We start from the raw sequence: 23,724 nt of genomic DNA on the forward strand, positions 1-23,724 counted from the left end.
CAAAAGACTTTGGCAGATGTTCACCTTCCAGCAGAAAAACAATACTAAACATTTGTCTAGAGCTAGAATAGAATGGTTTAGATCGATGAATAAACATGTATTCTCAGTTCATGTCCATTCCAAATTCCAACTGAGAATCTGTGGTAAGGCTTGTACTCTGATTTTTCAAGAAACAGACAAAAACATGACAGCTCAAGCTGTTTTGCAAGAATGGGTGAAAAGTTTCCATCTCTATACATTGCAAATTTGTATATTAGTTTGCGTTGATCTCTCACCACAATTCCCAATAAAATACGTAAGTGTTTATTGTTGTGTTGCAACAAAATATGAAAAGCACTTGATGGATAACCTCTTCTTTGTCTTTGATTAGAATACTGGGGATATATGTTTTTTGATGTCCCTAAAACAGCTTGGTTTTCTTTCAGCAGCCTTCTCAATATCCAGTGAGAACAGCCAGGTTGTTTTAATTGCCATTTCCTGTGCAGTGGCGATCATACTGCTCACCGTGCTGCTCTATGTCCTGATTGGCAGGTCTGTCCCAAATCAGTCATATAAGTCTGAGTGTTTTCTCCTTCAATCTCATCTTTCTGTTTACTCTCTGCCTTCAGCTGAAACTGATTGCTGATTGAATAAGTGTTTTTAAAATTACTTATTTACCTTTTACATCACACACTACAAATTTTTATTCAAAAACATATGTTTTCTTGTATTTCTGAGAAAGCATATTCAAGCTGTGTGTGTGTGTATTTGTGTGTGTGGTGTTTGGAAGCAGATGCGTCCCTTAAGTTGGCCGACAGAAGACTTCAGACAGGCCATGCTGTAAATTCATGGCACATTACAAGACTTACATATCCTCACTAGGCTTATAAGAGCTGATTTCACACACACACACACACACACACACACACACACACACACACACACACACACACACACACACAAAGGCCTCCCCAGCCTCTAGGCTGTGCCACTGGCTGAAGTCATACTGAAAACTGTGGTGCTAGTTTGAATTTTTTATGTCTGAATTGGCAGGTTTTGTTGCCGCAGCAAATCCAAACATCCTGATGAGAAAAGACTTCACTTTGGCAATGGCCACTGTAAGTATACTCTACTCTGTCTTTTTCAATCCTGCATGCTTTACTGTCATTTCTTGAACTTGAAAAGCTAGCTGCAGTGTAACACTTTATTCAATGCTTGCTTAAGGGCTGATGAGGTCAACTTGATTTCATGTCAATTTTTAATTTCAATAAACACTGGACAATGTTAAAAAAGGATGTGTCTTAATTAATGTGAATTTATTGAAAGGAAAACTTTAGTCAGTGTCCAAACACAATACAAAGAAGTCTAAAGAACCATTCAAATTTTTTTTTTTTTCCCCAGAACGAAAAACGTATGTATTTGGGAAAAATAAATTGATAAAAACAGAATTTATTTACATTTTCGTTATTTTAAACTTTGACATTTTGCCCATTGTTCTTCTCCAAACATCTCAAATAAACCATATTTACTTGACATCATTGTACCTTTAACCCTTGCCGCAGCATTAGCCCCAAACTTCCCAGGCACTAAACAGATGCTGCTCACTGCCTTGTGAATAATTGGTGTGGGTCAGTTACAGAACATAAATTTCATCATGACAGGGCTACTAAAACACAACATCAACACTCTTAATCTGCCATATAAAAACAGACAGGACCACTGATTCTTAAAGACTATGTAAATAAAAACATTCGTCCTACTGGACTGGAAAACGCCAGGAAATTCCACAGCGATAAAACGGATTATTAATCTGTAAAAATATATACACATTACAATTGCACATTTTAGTGCATTCAAAGGGGAAGCATACATATAAAGAAATAACTGTATTTTATCAAATCACTTGTGCCACGGTTGCTGCTATTACTTTGTACAAACCCCCTTTGCCAGTAGGTCAGTACTGAGACTTTTTATTAGAATATTTCACAAGGCATGGAAATGACGGTTCCTCTTTGCACAACATCATCGTATTCCTGAGTCATCTTAAATTTAATCCTCTGATTAACTCTGCTCATCCCACACATTTTCTATTGAATTTAGATCTTGGGATGGAGATAGTCGTGGAAGAAGGTTCATTTTATGACTGGTGAACAATGTCTGTGTTTATTTGGCTTTATGTTGGTATGATTACCTTACAGAAAGAACGGATGGCCAGTTTTTCTAGCAAAGCCCACCAGATATCTCCTTAAAATGTCATGGTAGTCCTATATTCTCTAAAAGGTTCCCATCACTTTTGGAAAAAGGAAGAGAAACAGATGCTCTTTCACATATTCATCTTTTGATTCATGCTTAACCTACTCGAAGGGTTTGTTGCTAAATATTCCAATTACAGTTGTGTCTTCTCTTTTTTTATCTTAAAGGAAGTATTAATCCAAGCAGAGTTTAGTTAACTCCAAAAAATTATGTTTGGGATGATATGGCAAAAAATAAAATCTGTAGGATCTAAAGGTCGTTGTTGGAGACGTATTGACCCCAAGGATCTTTGGCAATTATTTTACCTACTTACCATCCCACTGATTGTGTGGTGTCAGATAAACGTGGGCAGTTGTCCATTCTTGTGTTTAAAAGTTCTGTTGTTTTAAATTATTTAGTCATTGTTCTGACTGTAGATGTGGGCAAGCTTTTGTAATACAAACACTCAATAATTAATATAAATTACTTCTAAAAATATTTTATGTTGAAGTAAAGCATTGATTATTGCAACTTATTATAATTTTACTAATTTTAGATACGTATTATTCTTTAAGCACAGCCAAAAAAATTTTTTTGATTTTATTTTTGAATACCACCAATTTTGAATACATGGTGTAACCAACCGTGTGTTAGAATACTTCACATTGATCTTTTTAAGAGAACTGTTTTGGGACTAATTTGAACTATTGGAATAAATGTGTTATGCAGCTAGCACGGGTATGGTGATTTATTCTGAAGACAACAAAGTTACCTTTTTGTAACTGATCTCTCCCTCTTATGTTTTCTGCAGTGCGTCTGCCAGGTATCAGAACTTACGTGGACCCCCACACATATGAGGACCCGAGCCAGGCTGTTCATGAGTTTGCCAAAGAGCTTGACGCCTCCTGCATTGCTATTGATAAAGTCGTGGGAGCAGGTAAGACTGAAGGAACACATTGTTGGATCTCTCACACATACACCATGTGAGTTGTATTGAGCAAGTTTTTAGTATTGCCAGAATATGTTGAAGGATGGATATAATCAGCTCCTAGGTTCTAATTAGACTTGTAAAAATAGAGCCTCCCCAATTTTTAATTGTAACAATATGTCTTTTAGAAATTTTCTCCTGACCCTGATTTCAAAATGACCTATTGAAACAATCAAAGGAAGAATAATAATGCTGCAAAAAGTATTCATTATTGCACCACTAGTTATGGAGTTTTTCATGATGCATCTACGCAGCAAAAGCAATCATGTGAGGAATAAATGTTGTGGACATAGTGATTCAACATCTATCAACATTTTCAAAGCAGTGGGTGGGTTATCACTGTGTTAAAAACTGTGCAACAACAATATAAACATGTATATGATATTGTTTAACATCCATACATCTTTCTACTTGGTAACAATAGTAGAGGAAAACAGAATGTAAAATGAGAAAACCTTCAACTGCTTTGCTCTATACCTCATCCCCTTTTACTGTAAGCAAATGCTATGAACTTTATTCTGGAAATAAAACAAATTCCTTTCTTCTTATTTTTTTCTTTACCTTCCCATCCTGTAATCCTGAAAAGTTGAGCAGCAGTGAAGACTGGAGGGTAATGCATTATGATTCATGTCGAGTTCAGTCAAAATTGATAGATTCAGTCCCCGGCACATAAGAGGAGACTGCTCTCCAGAGTCCCATCAGCCCTTCACACTGTAAAGCTGATAGGATGACGTGAGAGAATAGAACCTGACAAGACGCTGGACTATATTCAAGAGAGCTGCTTTTATTTTAGAAGGGTGATACAAAGTTTAATACTTTAGTACAATTAAAATAAATGTTGATAATTATCGCGTTTGTATACGAGGCACTTTTGCTAAATCTATAAGCAAGTCTGCCCGTCACTTTACAGGAAGAAAGCATAAAAAATAACTAGTGAAAAGATATTCAAAAGCAATGCTGTAGGAAAAACAGCAAAATAACACAAAAAGACAAACAAATACAATTATATTATAACTATTTATGGTTTCACATACAGGTGCTTTGCAATAAATTAGGTTATCGTTGAAATTTTGTTTATTTCACTAATTCAATTCAAAAAGTCATATTTATCTATTATACAGATTCATCATACACATAGTGATATATTTCAAACATTGGTTTCTGTTTATTTTGATGATTATAGCTTCCAGTTTATGAAAAAACAACGTTCAGTTCCTCAGAAAATGTGGGGATTATATAAGACCAAGAAGTAATGTTACATTATAGCCAATATATTACCTACTCAATTAATGAAGACTGATAACTTCCAGTGTCATTTACACCTTCCACCTGGAGGGTAAGGCAGACAAAGCCATTAAAGACAGTGGCTGTCTTTCTGAAACCTATGCTATCTCCAAGCATATTAATATCAAATTACATATACATATTTATCACGTAATACCAAAAACGTTTCACGTTCTTACAATGTAAATATTATATTGTACTAATGGGATAATATATTGTACAAACATGAAAATCATATTGTTTGAACAACAAAGTTTGCACAATAAAAAGATGATACCTTACATTGTTAAAACATATGTTTACCTTATACCAGTATGAAGTTGATGACAGTGCAGATAAGTGGTTAAGAAAATGTTTAGTCTACTGGAACATATTAAGTTCTGTTCCATGTTCTGTTCCATGCTTGGATTGAGCCATGGAGAGATTTTGCTGGTAATAAGCAGCTTAGACAGTATTCAGATAAGCATGCGTACACTGAGAAGAAACAAAACACAACATTCCTTCTCTTTCCTTAACTCTACATCAACCCCATCTGTGATCAAAAGCTAGACTTTGATCTTGTTGCCAACTTGTGACCCAGTGTTAAAAACCAAGAAAAACACAGACTCCTCCTCCTCTTAGATGGGTCAGACTTGAGCATGAAATCTGGATACCCTGGCTCTCCTGAAAAGAGAAGGAAAGGAGTGAGTTTCCCTAATTAAGCCTTATTAGAGCAGGATCCTCTTTCACAGAGTGACCGCATGAAGAAAGTGCCTCTCCCTGTTTTTCCCGTGCATATCTGACGGCCGGGGGAATGAAGCAAAGCAGGGAAGAACAGGAATACTTTTTGGTATTTAGACAGGTTGTAATTATTTTGGTTTAAGTCATTCCAGACTACTGCTTTATGTCCACTGTTTGACCCATGCTTTATGATCCAGATCTGCTTTTGGGTATAATTGTACTGGAATGACAAAAAGATTTGCATGTCCCAGTTCTAACATCACTTCACATATACATATTCAGGGTGTGCATGCTTTTGGGTGCGACACACATTCAAACACGACACAAGTAGTATGCACAGTCAACTGTTGATGTATAGTCTAGCCAAACGTCTATCAGATGGGCTTTAGAAGTGGCTAGACTACCTAAAATGCTTACAGTCCCTTTCAAAGACATGCACATCCACAGACTCACTTGGTTTAGTTTAGGATAAACTAAACACAGTCATCTTGTCACGATCATAGAAAGCTCAGTATTCTCTCTAAATATTGAAAAAAAAAAAATATTTTCAGATCAACATAAAGTTGAGAAATCTTATTATTGTCTGTTGAGTCATAATTTGGAATGTAAATTTTAACAGTTCAACGATTCTGCAAAATCAAAAAAAAGTAAAAACAATAAGGATTAAATCGAGCATGTGCAGTTACAGGGTACAAAAATAAATCCAAACAGGGTAAACTGGAATCAAACTGACCTGCATGAATCAGTGACTTATATCTATTAATTTACTGTACATAACATTCATTTATTTAGCAATGTGTATCCAAAGAAATTTTGAAGTGGAAAATAAAATAAAAATTACATTTGATTTTCTATCTTAGAGAAAAAATGTTCTTCTTTAAAGTTCCAATACTCTGATACGTTGTAAGTAAATGTATATAATTATATGATTTCTGGAATTCCCAAATGCCAGTTATTGTTTGATTTTGACAAATCAGAAATGGACTTTTAACGAAAATTCAACATGGAAGACTAACCTTCACCGCCTCCGCTCCTCCTGGTTATTCCTCCATAACGCTCCAATCAGAGACGGGTCTGCTCTTCTCCTCGTCCAATCATCTCCCAAGACATTATATTTAAAGACCTTCATCATGGAAGACACTGCTCGTTGCTGAGCTTCGACCCTCCTCCTCCCCTTTCTCCACCATCTGGCTCCCATATTCCTTACGAACTTCTTCAGGCCACTCCACCATCAGGATTGGATTCCCAGGGGGGAAGACGTACCTAATCCTAATCCTAAAATGGCCTTTCTAGTTCACGTCATCCTCAGACTACACGTCTTCCTCCAGGGTCTGAGCTCCAAATAGATAATGTGCATTAATAAACCTGCTAATCATTATCTCATTGTTTCTCCCTTTTTTGAGTTTTTCCAGGTTGAAATAACATGCAGTCAAACAAGTGATTTGTATTGTGTCTATATTATTTTGTCTTTAGGCGAGTTTGGGGAGGTGTGCAGTGGTCGCCTTAAGCTGCCCAGCAAGAAGGAGATCTGTGTGGCCATCAAGACTCTTAAAGGAGGTTACACAGACAAGCAAAGGCGGGACTTCCTTGCAGAAGCATCAATCATGGGACAGTTTGATCACCCCAATATCATCAGACTGGAGGGTGTAGTGACACGCAGTAAGTGTGTTCATAATTCATTTAAATATTTAAAGACACACAAAAAGATAACTATTCCCTCAACTTCCCATTTGTCAGTCACTGCAGCTTCATTTTGTTTGATGAATATCTGAGACGCTAGTATATGACTACGATACCTTGCAAAGTATGTATAATCCCAAAACATTTTCCTATTTAACACATATAACTCAGACTGCATTTTAACATTTTATATGATAAACCAAGAAGAAGCACATAACTCTCAAGTAGAAGGAAAATAATAAATATCCTAAATAGAAATATGTTGCTTATTGTGTAAGTGTAAGTACTCTTAACTCAAAAAGTTGTGCTTAGAAGTTTGCAAATTAACTAATTGAAATTAATTGAATTAATAAAAAAATTAAAAAATTGAAAACAGAGTCAACAGCTATAAGTTACAGCTATTAGATAACTATTACAATTTAGTTTTATATAGAGGTACAATTCCACAATTCATACCTGTTGAGTTATGAATTTCATAATTTTTAAAAAATATTTTAGCACATTGCAACCACAAAGTACAATGTATTATTTGGGAATTTTATGTGATGGACCAAGACAGAGTAGTTCCATAGGCCATTTAGGGGACACAGCAAAACATGTGGAAGAAGATGCACTGGCCCAATGACATCGAAACTTCTGGCCTTGTGCAAAATGCTGTTTGGAAGAAAGCTTACACTGCATATTACCTTGAATATATCATCACCACCAAGAATCATGGTGGTGCTAGCATCATAATATGGGGGTGTTTTTCATCTGCAGCGACCAAGAAGCTGGTCAGAGGACGATGAATGAAGCAATATAGGGTCAATTCAGGAAGAAAGCATGTTAAAGGCTGCAAAAGACTTGAGGCTGGGCAGGACATTTACCTTGCATGCACATCACATTTTTGGGTTTTTTATTTGTAAAACATTTTGGAAACCATGTTCACCACTTCACAATTTATACTTTCTAATATTTTCAAATCCCAATATAACGCACTCAAGGTTTGTAGTTGCAATGTAACACAATTTGCAAAAGTTCAAACTTATGAATACTGAATGTATTTTTGATTAGCTATTATAAAGGTAAATGTTTTTTTTTTTTTTTTCATTTTACAAAAGAAAAAGATGAAATTGTGAAGCAGAAAACACAGAAAAGAACGTGGTTTTAAGAGATTCTCTGTGAGAATAGTGTTTTTGTTGCTAATTTTAAACTTGGATATGCAACTGTCCTTGACAAATGGTTCCACAAATGCCCCACACTGCTGTGTAAAAGCGACAACTTTATTTAGCTGCTGTGGTATAAATCTCTGCAGATCAATGTGCTCTGATCAAAGTGTGTGTCAAGCACAAGCATTAAATCCATAAATCCATATCTCTGGCTTGCACCCCTCTGGGCCTCTTTTTAAGACCATCATTAGCACACACAAGGCCTCTTTAAAAGGGAACGACTGAAGAAAGAGGGAAATAATGAGTCTGAACTTTGCCGCTCAGAAATAGGTCTGGCCCCTTACTATCCCTGCGGCATTTGCCTAGTTAAGTTGTTCAGTTGCTTGTTCTAAAGAGCTGAATAAAATACCTGAAGAAATTCCCCTGACTTTTCTAGATTTTTAGCCCTGCATTTCTGTCTTATTTTTACTTGCCTCATTTTCCACTATCTAACAAAAACTTAGTGCTGATTGATTAACTGATTCTTAAAATTGTTTTCACCTTCTTGACTTTTATCAATCTTATCTCCATCTGCAGTTAGGTTTTTTAAAGGGTACACCCTGGACAGGTCGCCAGTTCAACATAGGGCAACACAGGACAAACAATTCAGAGGGACTAATTAACCTAACGGTCATGCTTTTGGATTGTGGGATGAAGGCAAAATACCCGGAGAGACCCCATGAATGGGAAGAGAATGCAAACTCCCTGTAGAAAACCCAGGCTGGGATTTGAACCCAGGACCTTCTTGCTGCAAGGCAACAGTGCTACCAACTGTTGCCTTTTGCATCCTCAATGCAAACACAGCAACTATATTGGAGTTTAGAGTGTTATTAATCTTCCCCATTATGCTATGCCAGTAAGAGGTGAGGCTTGGGGAGATGAGAAACACATGAAGCATATCTCTGGGACTTTGAATGCAAACATTTTAAACAATTTAATAACACACACAGTGATATATTTCAACAGTTTATTTCCATAAATTTTGATAAAAGCTTTCAAAAAAATGTTTCAGAAAAAACTGGAAAATAACTGAATTACTGAAGTACAATAATTTAAAATTATATTATATTCTAAATGCACCTGTGTGCTTATGGATCCTTTTACATGCAGTCTCAGATATCTGAAAGCAAATGTATGATGATAATGATGCCACTCTCTCTGGTATTAATGAGCCAGTAAAGAATCCTGCCAGGACTAGTTGATGTCTTGCTCTAAGTCTGATACAGAAGACACACTGGGTACATGTGTGTATGTGACATTTGTTGGGATGTCCTGAACACATGTGTATAAGTCAGAGCAGCACAAGTGGCTTTTAGAGGGTCCATTTGATATGCTTCCCCACACAGACACACACCTACACCCCCAAACACACACAGCTGAAGGGTGATTTATTAAGCTGCTCCTGTTAATTCTTAATAATCCTGAGACTTTCACACCCCATTTACCTTGCTGCTGCTTTTGGCTGATTCACGGGTTACATGTTTGCAGGATCAGAAAGACACACACACACACACACGTATATGCTTTCTTCTCTTTTGAACCCCTACACACACATCTGCATTTGCACAGATCCCTCGCACTTTAGCTGACAGAACAAAGGGGTCTGGGGGCCTTTATCTTTACTGCCAAAGTTGAGAATAGAGAGAAAGAGGGAAGGGAAGAGGGCGGAGGACAGGAAAGAGGATAGTGTGTGGGTGTGTGAGTGTGTTCCTGTTGGCCACTATAAGAAGTATTTGTTGGTAAAGTGAGCAATCCATCACAGCCTTTTAGGAAGTGGGTGTGGGTGGAGGTTGTTTAACACCAGCTTTATTTGAATAATGATATGTTTTTTGTCATGTTTTGTGGGTGTTTTTGGTTTATTATTATTATTATTATTATTATTGATAGATTGTGAATCATGCTTCTGGTAATGCTTTAGTTTTTGTCTTCTTGTTCATGTTTTGTCAAGTTAGGTTTTTTGGATCTGGTCATGCTTTAGTTTCATGTTTTTCTAGTTGTATTTCTGTTAGTTTGTATCCTTGGATTTCCGTTCTGCTCTAGCCACGTTTTGTTTTCTCCTGTCGGAAACATTTCAGATCATGTCACCTCGTTTTTCGGATCATGCTTTGCCTGTCTTCCCTGCCCATTTATTGTGTTGTTCCTGCCTCCTCTTTTGAGTGAGTTTTGGTTTTTTCTACAGATTATATCTTTTCACCTACTGTCATGCTGCCTGCTTGTCTGCATTCCGGGGTCCTCTGTTGCATTAATCCTGACAGAATGTTTCCGCCAAACATGGACCTCGTGGACAGTAGGCAGGAGAGCGCCAGGGATCGCTGGGTCAGCAGCAGATGGCGAAGGCGATGAAACATCCGCTGGCCGATCTGGAGGTTCTGCCTTCTCCACTGCTGCTGGAGCAGATGGAGCATGAGGTGGTTCAGCTCTGTTCTCCGCCTGCTCCCCTGGTTGCGTGCCCTGATCCGGCAGCAAAGCCGGCATGTTTCTCCCGCCGCCGGAAACGTCGGCGCGCACCTTCCTGCTTTTTAGCTGGCAAGGAGGAGTCTCCCATGGCCGCTGCTGTGGCATCTGGAGTTTTACTGCCATCCACCTTCACCCATACCGAGCCACCAGAGCGCTGCAGCTGAGCAGTCTAAGCCAGGTCTCCAGAATGGTGCTGCAGTCCAGCCCACGCCAGGTCTTCAGAGAGCTGCTGCAGAGCAGTCCACACCAAGGCTCCAGAGCGCCGCTGCAGCTCAGCCATCGCCAAGGCTCCAGAAAGCAGCTGCAGCTCAGCCCGTGTCATGTCTCCAGAGCACCGCCATTGTGTCGCCCAAGTATGCCTCAACCTCCTCCAAACGCCTCAGAGGACGTCGGAAGAGGAACGCCTCGGCTCAAGTCATCGGGGGTCCCGGGAATGCCTTGGCTCAAGTCATTGGGGGTCCCGGCGACGCCTCGGCTCAAGTCATCGGGGGTCCCAGCGATGCCTCGGCTCAAGTCATTAGGGATCCCGGCAATGCCTCAGCTCCTGCCCACGCCACTGAGGGTCTCGGTGATGCCTCAGCTCCTGCCCAAGCCACTGAGGGTCTCGCCGACGCCTCAGCTCCTGCCCACGTCACTGAGGGATGAAGCGACGCCTCAGCTCCTGCTCACACCACTGAGGGTGGACGCGACACCTCAGCTCCTGCTCCTAGTCTGCAGGCCTTCCAGGGGTTCAGTGAGGAACTGGTCCTCGTCCGGGTTCCTGAACCCTGTGATGAAGGGTTTGAGGACAAACCGTCCCCAGACTCTGTCTCTGAGGGGTTCTGGCCTCCGAGGGTCCCCCAGACGCTGCATCGGTTTCTGAGGGTCCTGCAAGCTCTGCTTCAGCCTCTGAGGGTTCGCCAGGCTCTGCTTCAGCCTCTGATGGTTTGCCAGGTCATGTTCTGGAGGAGCCCCTGGGCGGGCCGCCTCCACATCCTGGTTCTGAGCACCTCCTAGGTTTCCTCTGGTGGGTGCTCGTGGAATTGAAGCCTGACTCCAAGCCTGACTCCAAGCCTGACTCCAAGTCTCCGGAGTTCCACCGAGTTTCTGGGGGGCCCTCTACACTCCATGGTCAGCCTCCAGATCTGTCACACCGAGGGTCCTCTACTCTGATCTGCCGGTCTCCTGATCGCCTGCTCTTTCGGTGCCGACCTCCATACCGGGAGTCCTCTTCTCTGATCGGCCGGCCTCCAGACCGTTGGTCCTCTACTCTGCTCGGCCGGTCTCCAGACCGGGAGTCCTCTACTCTGCTCGGCCGGCCTCCTGACCAACCTGCAGGTTCCCACTGTCGTCGCCGGCCGCCACGGTCTCCACGTCTCTGTTGGCCTCCAAGTCTCCGTCTTCACCGCCATCGCCGGCCGTCGCCGGCCATTGCCGGCCATTGCCGGCCGCCATGGTCTCTACGCCTCTGCTGGCCTCCTTGTCTTCACCTTCGTCACCAGCCTCACGGTCTCTACGCCTCTTTCGGCCTCCACGTCTTTGCTGCCAGCCTCGACGCCTTCGCAGGCGACCGCCCAGGACTCTGTGTTGCAGGTCCTCGTGCCCGTCTGAACTATGTGCCTGCGCGGGACAACCTCCAAAACTTTGTGCCTGCACGGGCGACGTCCTGGTTGGCCGCCTGACCTTTGTGCCTGCGCAGTACGGTCTCCTGGTCGCCCGCCTGAACTTTGTGCCTGCTCGGGAAGGCGTCCTGGTCACCCGCCTGAACTTTGTGCCTGCTCGGGACGGCCTCCTGGTCACCCGCCTAAACTTTGTGTTTTTGTTTCTAGGTCAGAAATAAAAAGGGGCAGGGGGAAGGAGGGCACAGTATCAAATTGTAGAAGAAACACAAGCTACTGTTAAGTCAAAAGTGACATACAGAAAATGCATCTGGGACTTTAACAAGTCCTTAACCTGACTCTCTTCAATCAACATCAGGATGATTTGAAGATTTTTATTTTTTACTTTCTTTGGAATAACCCTGGTGTTGCACTTTGACTGATCAAGTACAGATGGCAAAAGGAAGCGTGGATCTACAGATGATCGAAAGACATAACGATGTCTCACTTTGACACCTGACCTATAGGAATCCTGTGACAAGACTTAACTGACGCTTGTGTAAGAGAAAGAAAAAGGCTGAGTTCAACTTGGTTGCCATTATGGGGCTCATATTTTTGCTTTAACTCAATTCACCAAACTCTCTATTGAATAGATTTCACTTTTCCCATTTCTGATAATACATCTTTCCTGAGAGTCTGTCTTTGTAAGAAATATCACCATTGACAGAAGTTTCCTCTTTGCAGGTAAGCCTGTCATGATTGTCACTGAATACATGGAGAACGGATCCCTCGATAGCTTCTTAAGAGTAAGTAATTACTTATACACATGCACCACTGGAGGCGTTGATGACTTATTATGCACAGTAGAAGTACAAATCATACAACTACTGACAATTAAGAAACACAACATTTTTGTTCAGGGGGAATGGGTGTGAAAAACAAAACTTGGTATCTTATTTCTAAAATAGTGACTGGAAATGAAAGAAAAGTTCAATCTGTGTGAGATTAGCAAAAGTATATTTAAGCATCTTTCAGCATACATATTTTATATTAGTTTTTTGTTCAGCATGCCTTGATAAAAAAATTTTGAATATAGAAACTTAACTATTTAATCTCTCTCCTGGGCAAAGCAATATAAGCAGCGATTGTGGGCACTAAGTACTTGTATTCTGTTGACTTTTTTTTAACATAGAAGGTACTTCTGGACCTGTGAATTTGCATGTTTTGTATGTCTACTCTGTCTTCTCAAAATCCCAGTCCAGTGTGGCAGATGGCCATTCATACTGAGCCAGGTTCTGCTAGAGGTATTTTCCTGTTGAAAGGAAGTTCTGCTGGCAACTGGAGGAGGGATTGCTGTAAAGTCCATTTTAATACAATCAGCTGGGCTTAGATAAAGAACTTTCTAAACTGAATTTGATTGCATTGTATCGTAACCAGGATCAAATTGCAATCTGTGTACGTTTGAATCTGTCTGTATGAGTGTATTAATCTAATTCTAAATTTAGGTTTAGAAGTTTGATATTTCTGTCTTGTAAAGCACCTTCTTATGATATTTGTTATGAATTCGCACAACAGAAAAAAAACAAATTCAATTAATGATGCAACAGTTACCATCACAATGTCTGTAATTTACCTAGATTAAAGGACAGTGGTATAAAGATAATCTAAAATGCCATTCTCAAATATTTTTTTTGATTTATGAGACAATTGTTTAAATTATAGTTTGGATTTCTGACAACATTCTAAATAATTTGGTTCTATTCCAAAAAAGAAACCATCACTCTTTGAAAGAAGGCAACACAGCAGCTGTAATGGAAGTTGATGGGATGAACGGTTGTTGAGAAAGAACAGGCAGGCAGGCCAATTCTTTCATCTTTTTCCCTTTGTTGTGGAAAGAAAATATCTGTGTTTTCAATGTGTTTAATTGCAACTTATTTTGTGTAAAAGCAGTTTTATCTAGTTTTTCTTCTATTGCACTTGATGATGTGCTAATTTATTATAAAAGAAGAAAAAAAAAAAAACAATTCACATCAACGTTTTTTTAACAATGAAAGAAAAAAAAAACTATGAAAAACTAATAATTTAATATTTAAAATAAGCGTCAACCTATTTATGAACTCTAAATCTAAATTGTGGCATCCCAACTCTGATCACTTCAGTTTAATTCCTCTGTCTTATAATTTATTTATTTATTTATTTTTTTTGTAGTGGTTTTGTAGTGGAAACTACATTAGGAATAATTCTGCTGCAGGCATCAACAAAGTTTACATTATGTTACTAATAGCTATTTTGTAATTTTCCTAGGTTCACATCCATGTTTGACATGTACATGTATTTTAAATTGCCATTACAGGTTATTCAGCTTAATTTTTAAAAAAGTGCATGTGTTGTTATATCTACCTAAAAAAGTTATTTTTTTTATCAGGCTCAGAAAATCTCAGCGTTTCTTCGATTGTATTCTTACTGCTCTTCCTGCTCAGAGTAAATTTGAATGTTGCCAAACCTCAATTGCTTACTGAATAATTGATCCACTCACTGAAATTAGTTGAAGTACGTCAGCCAAGTTAGATTACTGGCTTGAAAGCATGAGTGCCAATGGCTGTTTTAGACATTTTTTCCACATCTCTGTACTGCATCCAGACATACCCATGGCAGCTATAACTGTTATTTCCTCATGTTTTCCCAGAGGCCTGTTCTTCATCACCAAAAAGGGGGCGCACATTCAAATACACGCACATTCATGTTCTCTGCACTATGCATCGCAGCTTATGTCAGCATACTGAATCCACTGAAGCTTTGAAGTGACTAAACCAGGTGGTCTGGCCAATAAAGGGTCCGGATGAAATAAGAGGAGAAGTGGGTCTGATTGGTTTTCAAAGAAAAACACACTCATCATACAAACTCATCTTACTCTTGGTTCTCCACATGGTGTTTGAAAAGCAGAGGGTTAGTCAGAGCAACTGGAAACCATCTGATGACCATTGATACAAAACAGAGACATAAAAGAAAAAAATGTTTGATACTTATTTTCTTCACATAAGTTCTTTGGTAAATTTGTTTCTAACATTATTTGGAAGTAGGCCTAAAACTTCTCAAGTGCATAAACTGAAAACTCATGCAAACAGATTATAAATGTGTTGAATGGGTTTGGAGTAGAATGGGTTTGGAATTGAATGGGTTTGGAGTCATTCTGTCAGATAAATGATATGGGACATCAGACTATTTGTAATTAGAAAATAAAAATTGACATATAAACTTACAGTTAAGTTCACTTGTTCTCTTTTCAATTGCAAGCGCCATAAAATGTATCATAAGCATATTCCCACTGCAGTCCATAAGATAGATAAAATAGTTCTAGATAAAAATACACATCAAGTTACCTTTTTAATTTTACAACAGCAGACTAAAATTTATTTTGTTGTAATTTTAAGTGAAATGTCAATACAAAGTAATAATTGTAAAGAGAATAGTTGTCAATTTTACTTCATGCCTTTAAGCCTTTATGGGCGCATCATAAATGTGGAAGAATGTGTTCAGAACACAATCAGACCCAAGGCAAACCTGTTTGTTTTTGTATGATTGCTCTTTCCCCTGTTTTATGTTTCTAAGTTAAGTAATTTTGCTGTATTTTTAATGATGCATGGCACTGTGGTCCTCTATGGTGTTTTAAAATACTTTAAAGTTGGATTGGGTTGGACTAGATCTTCATATTGACACATGGTGGTGGAAGCGAAATGCTGTGGGGATGTTTTTCTTCATCAGGGCCAGGGAATCTTGAGGGCCAGGAATTATTTTTGTTTGCCCCTAACTTCCATCCAGCCCTGGGATTTCACAGTTAAGCTTAAGATAGAATAGGGGAATGTCAAAAGTGTTTTTTAAAGGTTAATGAAAATTCTACAGATGGTAATGAGGAAAGCTTGTATTTTATGCAAATATTAAAAAAGATCAGACTCCATCTCTCTTATTTAAATGTAAAAAGTACTGTTCACCATTTGCATAGTATCCCTTTGTTTCCTTTAATTTGTTCTCCCTTGCTTGTTTTACTTTTAGAAACACGATGCCCAGTTTACGGGAATCCAGCTGGTCGGCATGCTGCGTGGCATTGCCTCGGGCATGAAGTATTTGTCAGACATGGGCTACGTTCACCGAGACCTGGCAGCACGAAACATTCTGGTCAACAGCAATCTGGTGTGCAAAGTGTCAGACTTTGGCTTGTCCAGAGTGCTGGAGGATGACCCAGAGGCTGCTTACACCACCAGGGTAAGCAAGAGCAGAAAGACAAATCAAGAACACAATGAGATAGAAGAAATCTTGTGCTGAAAGGGTCCTGTGGTTAATTTTTTTTCCTTAGGTGCATATTAAAAGTAAATGAAAACTATACAAAGATCATCACACACCAAAATACACAGTTTAAATATTTATTTTTTCAAACAGCACATTAAGTCTTGACAATCCCTTTTTTCTACCTACTAAAGCAGCATTATTTTGCTGTTTTAAAATGTGAAACATTCTGTGAAAGACATTATTTTTGTCAGTTTGTTATGTGTTTTTACTTACTATAGAAACTTGGAGATATAATTCTATATTTAGACCATTTATAGACAACACATGGAATTTAAAACATAAAATATTAAGAGAAAAAATAATGTTTTTTAGAAAAAGTCTAAACTTTAGAGGTTAATCTAGAAAAGCAGCAGAAACGAGGGTCTGTGATGAAAATAATGACTTAACCTCATTAGCATTTTTCTGTTTTTTGTTCTTGATTTACTTCTGCAGTAGATGCTCATGTCAAAAACTGAAACATAGCAGGACCCGTGTCATGTTCCAGACGTTCATCTGTCTTTTTTTCCTCTGTGTATATGTGTGTGGGCATGAGTGGTCAGCATAAGGTCTTGTGTTCTAAACTGTGCATGCAATCCTTTAAAACAAAGTTTAATTTGCTGGCTGAGAATTGCTTTTCAAATAAACAGCCTGTGTGGCATTTGCCTTTCTCCCAGAAAATGCATAAAATGAAATAAAAACACGGAATAATGAACTCTGCCAGTTCCCACTAATTCACAACTCTGTCATCTAGGAGATTCAAGGTTCCTTTAGGACATTTTTATTGTCTCTTATCTCTACTTGAATGAGCTTATAATTTGTTTTCCTGCATCCATGCATACCTTGCTCATCAGCTTGTTTGAGAATTTTTTTCTTCTGCTTAAGAACTTGATACCTGTTGGAGGGTGTCAACCTCCTGTTTCTCAGTTTATTTGTGCAGTCGTTTGTGTTTTTACTGTCTCATGCTTTCCTCAGTGTTCGCATCGGCACTAGGCAGTATAATTATTGCCTTTTTCGACAGCAGTCTATATCACTACATAATCCAAAGCAAAAGTTAAGTGACCCGGTTTTCTCTCTGTTACCTTTGGCCACTGTCAGCACGCTTTCATTAGCACTATTTTCTTCATTTGTCTTGCTTTTCAGTGAGTAAAACAAATGTTGTTGCACACAGGAAACAGTGCATTAGGATGTGGTCTATATGTTTTCCTTCCTTTCTTTAATGTTGATGTGAATTTATCTTAATTAAGGCTGAATCTGCTCAAATATATTTTTGTTATAACTTTTTGTTATCACTAAAGTATCATTATTCATAAGTTTTGCTTTGAGTTTTTATAAACTGGAGGTACTATTTTGATTTAGGTTCTCTTGTATGCATCATAAATCTAGATCCAGACTTCTTATATAGTTAGCTTCCTTGAGGACACTCATAGTTATGAAAAGTGTTTCTAGAGATCTCTAAAGTTTTCTATTTTTCCAAGTATGATTACATACTAGAAATAATGTGTCACACAAGTCTATACTTGAGGAAATGAGGAATATTGTTTGGAACATCAAGTTCTATCATGTCTTTAGGGTATGGGTATTACTTTTCATGTGCTTCAGGGTTAAATAGTGTGTGGGTTTTGGTATTAAGGTTGGGGAATCCTCAGTATTCAACTGCATCGGGATCTGACATATTAACACATAAATGTTATACATATAATACTTGAGATTAAACTTCAATGCTCTTTGAATGGCCCCTAGCATTTAGATAATTATTAGCTGAATTAATCAGAGAAGGTCATGCTGTCAGTTTCACTTTTACTTTCAAGAATCTCACATTCTGAGGCAACTGAATTTTCATAATTTGCAGACCATTTGCATACAGTTGCATGAGATGAAGTAATGTTATGATTGGATCATTACTGCCATGTTTGAGTTGCAGTTAAAGTCTGTAGCAGGGGTTTACATGTGCTGTATATATGTGCTGTATATATGGTGTGTGAGAACTCGAGTTGTCTAAAGTTACGTCCAAAAAAGGGGAGGAACCTCAAGCTTTTTGATCTAACTCAGTATATCGTCCTACACCATTGAAACACAAGGCAGATACACAGTAGTGTTAGGGGGATATTAGAGCTGCCAAGGTGAGGCATAATAAACATAGTAAGCATAGTAAACAATCACAAGGAAAATTTACTCTTGCACTTGACACCTTGCAATCGCATAATATGCATGAAGGTCACAAATGACAGGAAAACACATTTAACCCATACTTTTTTATAGTGCCAGCTGTGACTCCATGCCTCCCCCAAGAACCACCAATGTCTGCAACACACAATGAATTGAGTTATGTTTTCAGTATTATAGGACTCATCCACAAAAGATACTTTAGTTAGGCTAATTTAAAATCATTTTTATAATTGTTTCTTTTACTTGTCGCAGGGAGGAAAAATCCCTATCCGGTGGACAGCCCCTGAGGCAATTGCCTACAGGAAGTTTACATCAGCCAGCGATGCTTGGAGTTATGGCATCGTCCTCTGGGAGGTGATGTCATATGGAGAACGGCCATACTGGGAGATGTCCAATCAGGATGTAAGTGTTGCCAATTTGCCATTCTTTTTGAGAAGCGGAGACAACTAAACCTCCTATTAGTGTTGTGTGGGGCACCCACAACACCCAAAGGGTTGGCAAGCTTGCACAAGCTTCATCCAGATTCTCTTACATCCTTTTTGGAAAGCTTGTGCAAAACTAAATGAATCATCACCAACTCTCCCTAATGAAACATTAAGATTAGTTTTGTGAAATAAACTGCATAAACTATATTCCCATAGTTTGAGAGTTTCACATTTAAGAAAATAACACAGCCCAAGTGCTAAAAAAACCTTTCTATTAAAACATTAAGCAAACCCAGTTATTGCCTACAATTGGTATTTGTTTCTGGATTCAGTGATTTTATTTACAATAAATTATTCAGTAATTCTCCCTTATTTTTATTATATTTTATTTATATAACTATAAGCAGTTTTGTCTTTGTTTTTCTACTGAATTTAAAATTTTATTCTAAAGTTCTTATGGATTTTTATTTTTATCTAGTTTTTACCTCTGCTTGAGAATATCTCATACATTGAATATAATTTGTGTTTTTATGCATTTGTTTCATGATTAAAGAAAATTTTTTAGTGCTTCAGAATTTAATTGTCTGAATATTGTTTGTATGTCTCCTAATAACAAATGCCATTTATAACCTTACGTAGCTCTACATTTATTACGGTTGTTCTATAATCATATTTTATTTTAATTAGTTTTGCACTTTTTGACTTTTAGGTTTATGAAAATTGCTCTATGTGTAAGAATTTGATTAAAGGTTCTGATAAAGCACAACATTACGACAATGAACAGCATATACTTGAAATGGAATGTAGTAAGATATTTAGGCACTATTTTAAGCAAGTAAATTATGTGAAATTAAGTGTCACTATGTGCATGAATTGGTATTGAATGAGTAGGTGTCCTCACGTATGAAAACATGTTTTGTATTATTTTAAACAAAAATATTTAATAGAAAAATATAATAAAAAATGTGTAAGATGATTTGACTGCTTTTACTAAAAATAGAAAAGCAACAGTTTTATTAATGTTGCTAAACAATATGACATATTGATTTATACAGTTTTATCTATATATAACTTATTCTGTATTTTGATTTGAATATAGCAAAAATATAAAGACCTATTCAATTTAGTAGTTATTTTCTGGGCGGTGCTCTTCTTCACACCGTAACTATTTGTACAGTATCTATATATAATATTTCCAAAACACACACATTTGTGTTTGTTTTAAGTGAGGGAAAAGTGTAGAAGCCTTCTTTAGCTAACTGACTGACAAATATTGTATGCTAGGAACAGAGTTGCACTACTCTATGCTATACAGCGGCAGAACTCTGGTAACTCATACACTTTCTCTAACATCTCATTAAAATGACCAAACTGTAGGATGATGGAGATTTTTCTGTGGTTTAATACATTTTCATAAATTTTTAAATATCATATATTCAGAAATTTCAGAAATCTTCATAAATCTTCTGTTGTATTTTATTTAAAATATTTATAATTTTTTTAGTTTTTTATTTGGTCAACCTTTGTTGTTTTTAATTGTGTTACACAAATATATTTGACATTGATCCTAATAACCGGTCCATGTCTAGTCCAGAACAATTAAGAAATCTGATTTGTATGCAACGTTTTTTATACAAAACTCATTCTAATCATGTTTATTCTTGCTTTAAGGTAATAAAAGCTGTAGATGAGGGTTACCGCCTGCCACCACCCATGGATTGCCCTGCCACACTCTACCAGTTGATGTTGGACTGCTGGCAGAAGGAGCGGAATAACCGTCCCAAGTTTGAACAAATTGTCAGCATCCTTGACAAACTAATCCGCAACCCATGCAGCCTCAAAATCACTGCCAACACTACATCCAGGTATCAGAAACATACTAAATATCTTATTTTGCTTTCATTTGGGATTGTTGTACACACTGAAAGAAGCACAGAAAAACAAACACAAAATGCCATCAACTGCTGAGCTACAGCTTGCAAAACACACAATCTTTTTAGATTCTAAAGGAGTAAACTCTGGGAATTGTGAAAGTCACACTTTGAACGAAATGCTTTCTCTGCTGCTTTTTTCTTCAGCTTTGGTTTGCCATCAAACTTGTTAACAAGCACTGGTGTTGTTATTTCCTGCTACAGAGACAAAACTAATGGGTTTTGTCTTGTCATACTGTACACCATGTGATCAGACTTGCAATGATTAAAAGCCCATATAAAAAAGACTCAATGCCATTGAAATAACTACAATGAAGACTGTTTATTTTGTGTGAATGAATGTTTATTTAACATACAGTACATGATATAAACATACTCAAGAAAGTATAACTATTGCTGAAAGTTGAAGCATTTACAGGCTTTATTTAGGTCCGACAGTACATAATGCAAAACTTCAACTGAAGAACTTCCATCCTGCAACAACAACTAGCAATATTTCAAAAAATATGTACATCAACCCCTTTTTTACATTTTTTGTTTCTTGGCATACTTTAATCCCACTTTATTTCTTTAATTTCTTCCCCTTTATTGTTCATTTAGGTTTTTCTTTTTATTATTTTCCTCTTCCACTAGGGTTGCCTCTATTGTTGGGGCAACAATTCTCCCAGGGGACCATGGGGAAGCAGGTCAGCACATGTAGTTGTCAGTTCTGAGGAGGGAGGGAGACGGGCTTTGGGTCTGCTGCAGACGGCAATGGCATTATGGAGATGTCAGAGCTCATAACATTGACTAATGATTTCTTAAGAAAGTGAAAATAGGTCCCTTGGAGTTTGCATGTAATTTTCTTGATTGGCTTTTAACACTGGGTGAGCGCGGCCTGGCCAACTGAGTCCTGTCTGGTGATTTATTAGAACTGCTAGTGCGGATGTGTTTGTGTGTGTGGAAGAGAGGGAGAGAGTGTGTGGTGGCAGCGGCAGTTGCACAGCAGGAGCAGCTGCTCTCAGCTCAACACACCTCGTTTGTCTCAGGGCTGTCCTGGCAGGCTAATGTACTGCCCCCTCCCTCTAAAGCTGAGACTGAAGCTCGCAGCCATAGCCGAGCATGTGGAGACTTTGGAGGTGGAAGTTGGTCAGAGTTTACTGTCTTTGCATGTGGATGGAAAAAGAGTGGGGGTCATTGGGCCAAGGTTGGCTGTCAGAGATGAATTATAGGCCAACAGGAGTCCAATCAAGGTTGGAGGTCATTGTCAAAATTGCTTTTCAAGGTGTTTAAAACGTGAAACTGTAGGTTTTTTGTTCTCCGAAGAAAGACATTGTCCATTTTAAGAAAAGTATGGCAAAAAGCCTAACCTAGTGATACATTGGGTTGAATAGTGGTACCTCAGTTAGCATTGTGGCCTCACAGGAAATTAATAAGTTCAAATTTCGTTTTAGGCAGAGTCTGGCATGTTGTCCTCATGCATGCTTGTTTTCTCAAAGTGCTTTTTCACTGTACTCAAATAATGTATTTTAGCTTTATTTTTTATTTTAAATTACATTTATATATAAGTAGCTCCCTATCTCTGTCTTAACCCTAAGAGGGACTGGCAACCTATCTATGGTATACAGGTCCTTCTCAAAATATTAGCATATTGTGATAAAGTTCATTATTTTCCATAATGTCATGATGAAAATTGAACATTCATATATTTTAGATTCATTGCACACTAACTGAAATATTTCAGGTCTTTTATTGTCTTAATACGGATGATTTTGGCATACAGCTCATGAAAACCCAAAATTCCTATCTCACAAAATTAGCATATTTCATCCGACCAATAAAAGAAAAGTGTTTTTAAATACAAAAAACGTCAACCTTCAAATAATCATGTACAGTTATGCACTCAATACTTGGTCAGGAATCCTTTTGCAGAAATGACTGCTTCAATGCGGCGTGGCATGGAGGCAATCAGCCTGTGGCACTGCTGAGGTCTTATGGAGGCCCAGGATGCTTCGATAGCAGCCTTTAGCTCATCCAGAGTGTTGGGTCTTGAGTCTCTCAACGTTCTCTTCACAATATCCCACAGATTCTCTATGGGGTTCAGGTCAGGAGAGTTGGCAGGCCAATTGAGCACAGTGATACCATGGTCAGTAAACCATTTACCAGTGGTTTTGGCACTGTGAGCAGGTGCCAGGTCGTGCTGAAAAATGAAATCTTCATCTCCATAAAGCTTTTCAGCAGATGGAAGCATGAAGTGCTCCAAAATCTCCTGATAGCTAGCTGCATTGACCCTGCCCTTGATAAAACACAGTGGACCAACACCAGCAGCTGACACGGCACCCCAGACCATCACTGACTGTGGGTACTTGACACTGGACTTCTGGCATTTTGGCATTTCCTTCTCCCCAGTCTTCCTCCAAACTCTGGCACCTTGATTTCCGAATGACATGCAGAATTTGCTTTCATCTGAAAAAAGTACTTTGGACCACTGAGCAACAGTCCAGTGCTGCTTCTCTGTAGCCCAGGTCAGGCGCTTCTGCCGCTGTTTCTGGTTCAAAAGTGGCTTGACCTGGGGAATGCGGCACCTGTAGCCCATTTCTTGCACACGCCTGTGCACGGTGGCTCTGGATGTTTCTACTCCAGACTCAGTCCACTGCTTCCGCAGGTCCCCCAAGGTCTGGAATCGGCCCTTCTCCACAATCTTCCTCAGGGTCCGGTCACCTCTTCTCGTTGTGCAGCGTTTTCTGCCACACTTTTTCCTTCCCACAGACTTCCCACTGAGGTGCCTTGATACAG

General features: G+C 38.6%; 1 protein-coding gene across 3 annotated transcripts in view; it reads left to right on the forward strand.

The window, feature by feature from the left end:
• Positions 1-23,724, forward strand: part of LOC124871448 (ephrin type-A receptor 3-like) — a 61,300-nt gene that overhangs the window by 17,883 nt on the left and 19,693 nt on the right. For all 3 annotated transcript variants that reach the window (XR_007039019.1, XM_047370732.1, XM_047370733.1), the window contains exons 5-12: positions 426-531; positions 1,033-1,097; positions 3,023-3,148; positions 6,677-6,862; positions 12,849-12,910; positions 16,155-16,364; positions 18,846-18,995; positions 20,690-20,883. Coding sequence is in view for 2 of the 3 variants with exons in the window: in XM_047370732.1 (XP_047226688.1) it covers positions 426-531; positions 1,033-1,097; positions 3,023-3,148; positions 6,677-6,862; positions 12,849-12,910; positions 16,155-16,364; positions 18,846-18,995; positions 20,690-20,883 (1,099 nt within the window). In the remaining variant the exon portion in view is untranslated. The remainder of the gene's footprint in view (positions 1-425; positions 532-1,032; positions 1,098-3,022; positions 3,149-6,676; positions 6,863-12,848; positions 12,911-16,154; positions 16,365-18,845; positions 18,996-20,689; positions 20,884-23,724) is intronic.

This window comes from Girardinichthys multiradiatus, chromosome 7 (assembly GCF_021462225.1).
Source record: "Girardinichthys multiradiatus isolate DD_20200921_A chromosome 7, DD_fGirMul_XY1, whole genome shotgun sequence".
In the NCBI taxonomy this organism is placed as follows: domain Eukaryota; kingdom Metazoa; phylum Chordata; class Actinopteri; order Cyprinodontiformes; family Goodeidae; genus Girardinichthys; species Girardinichthys multiradiatus.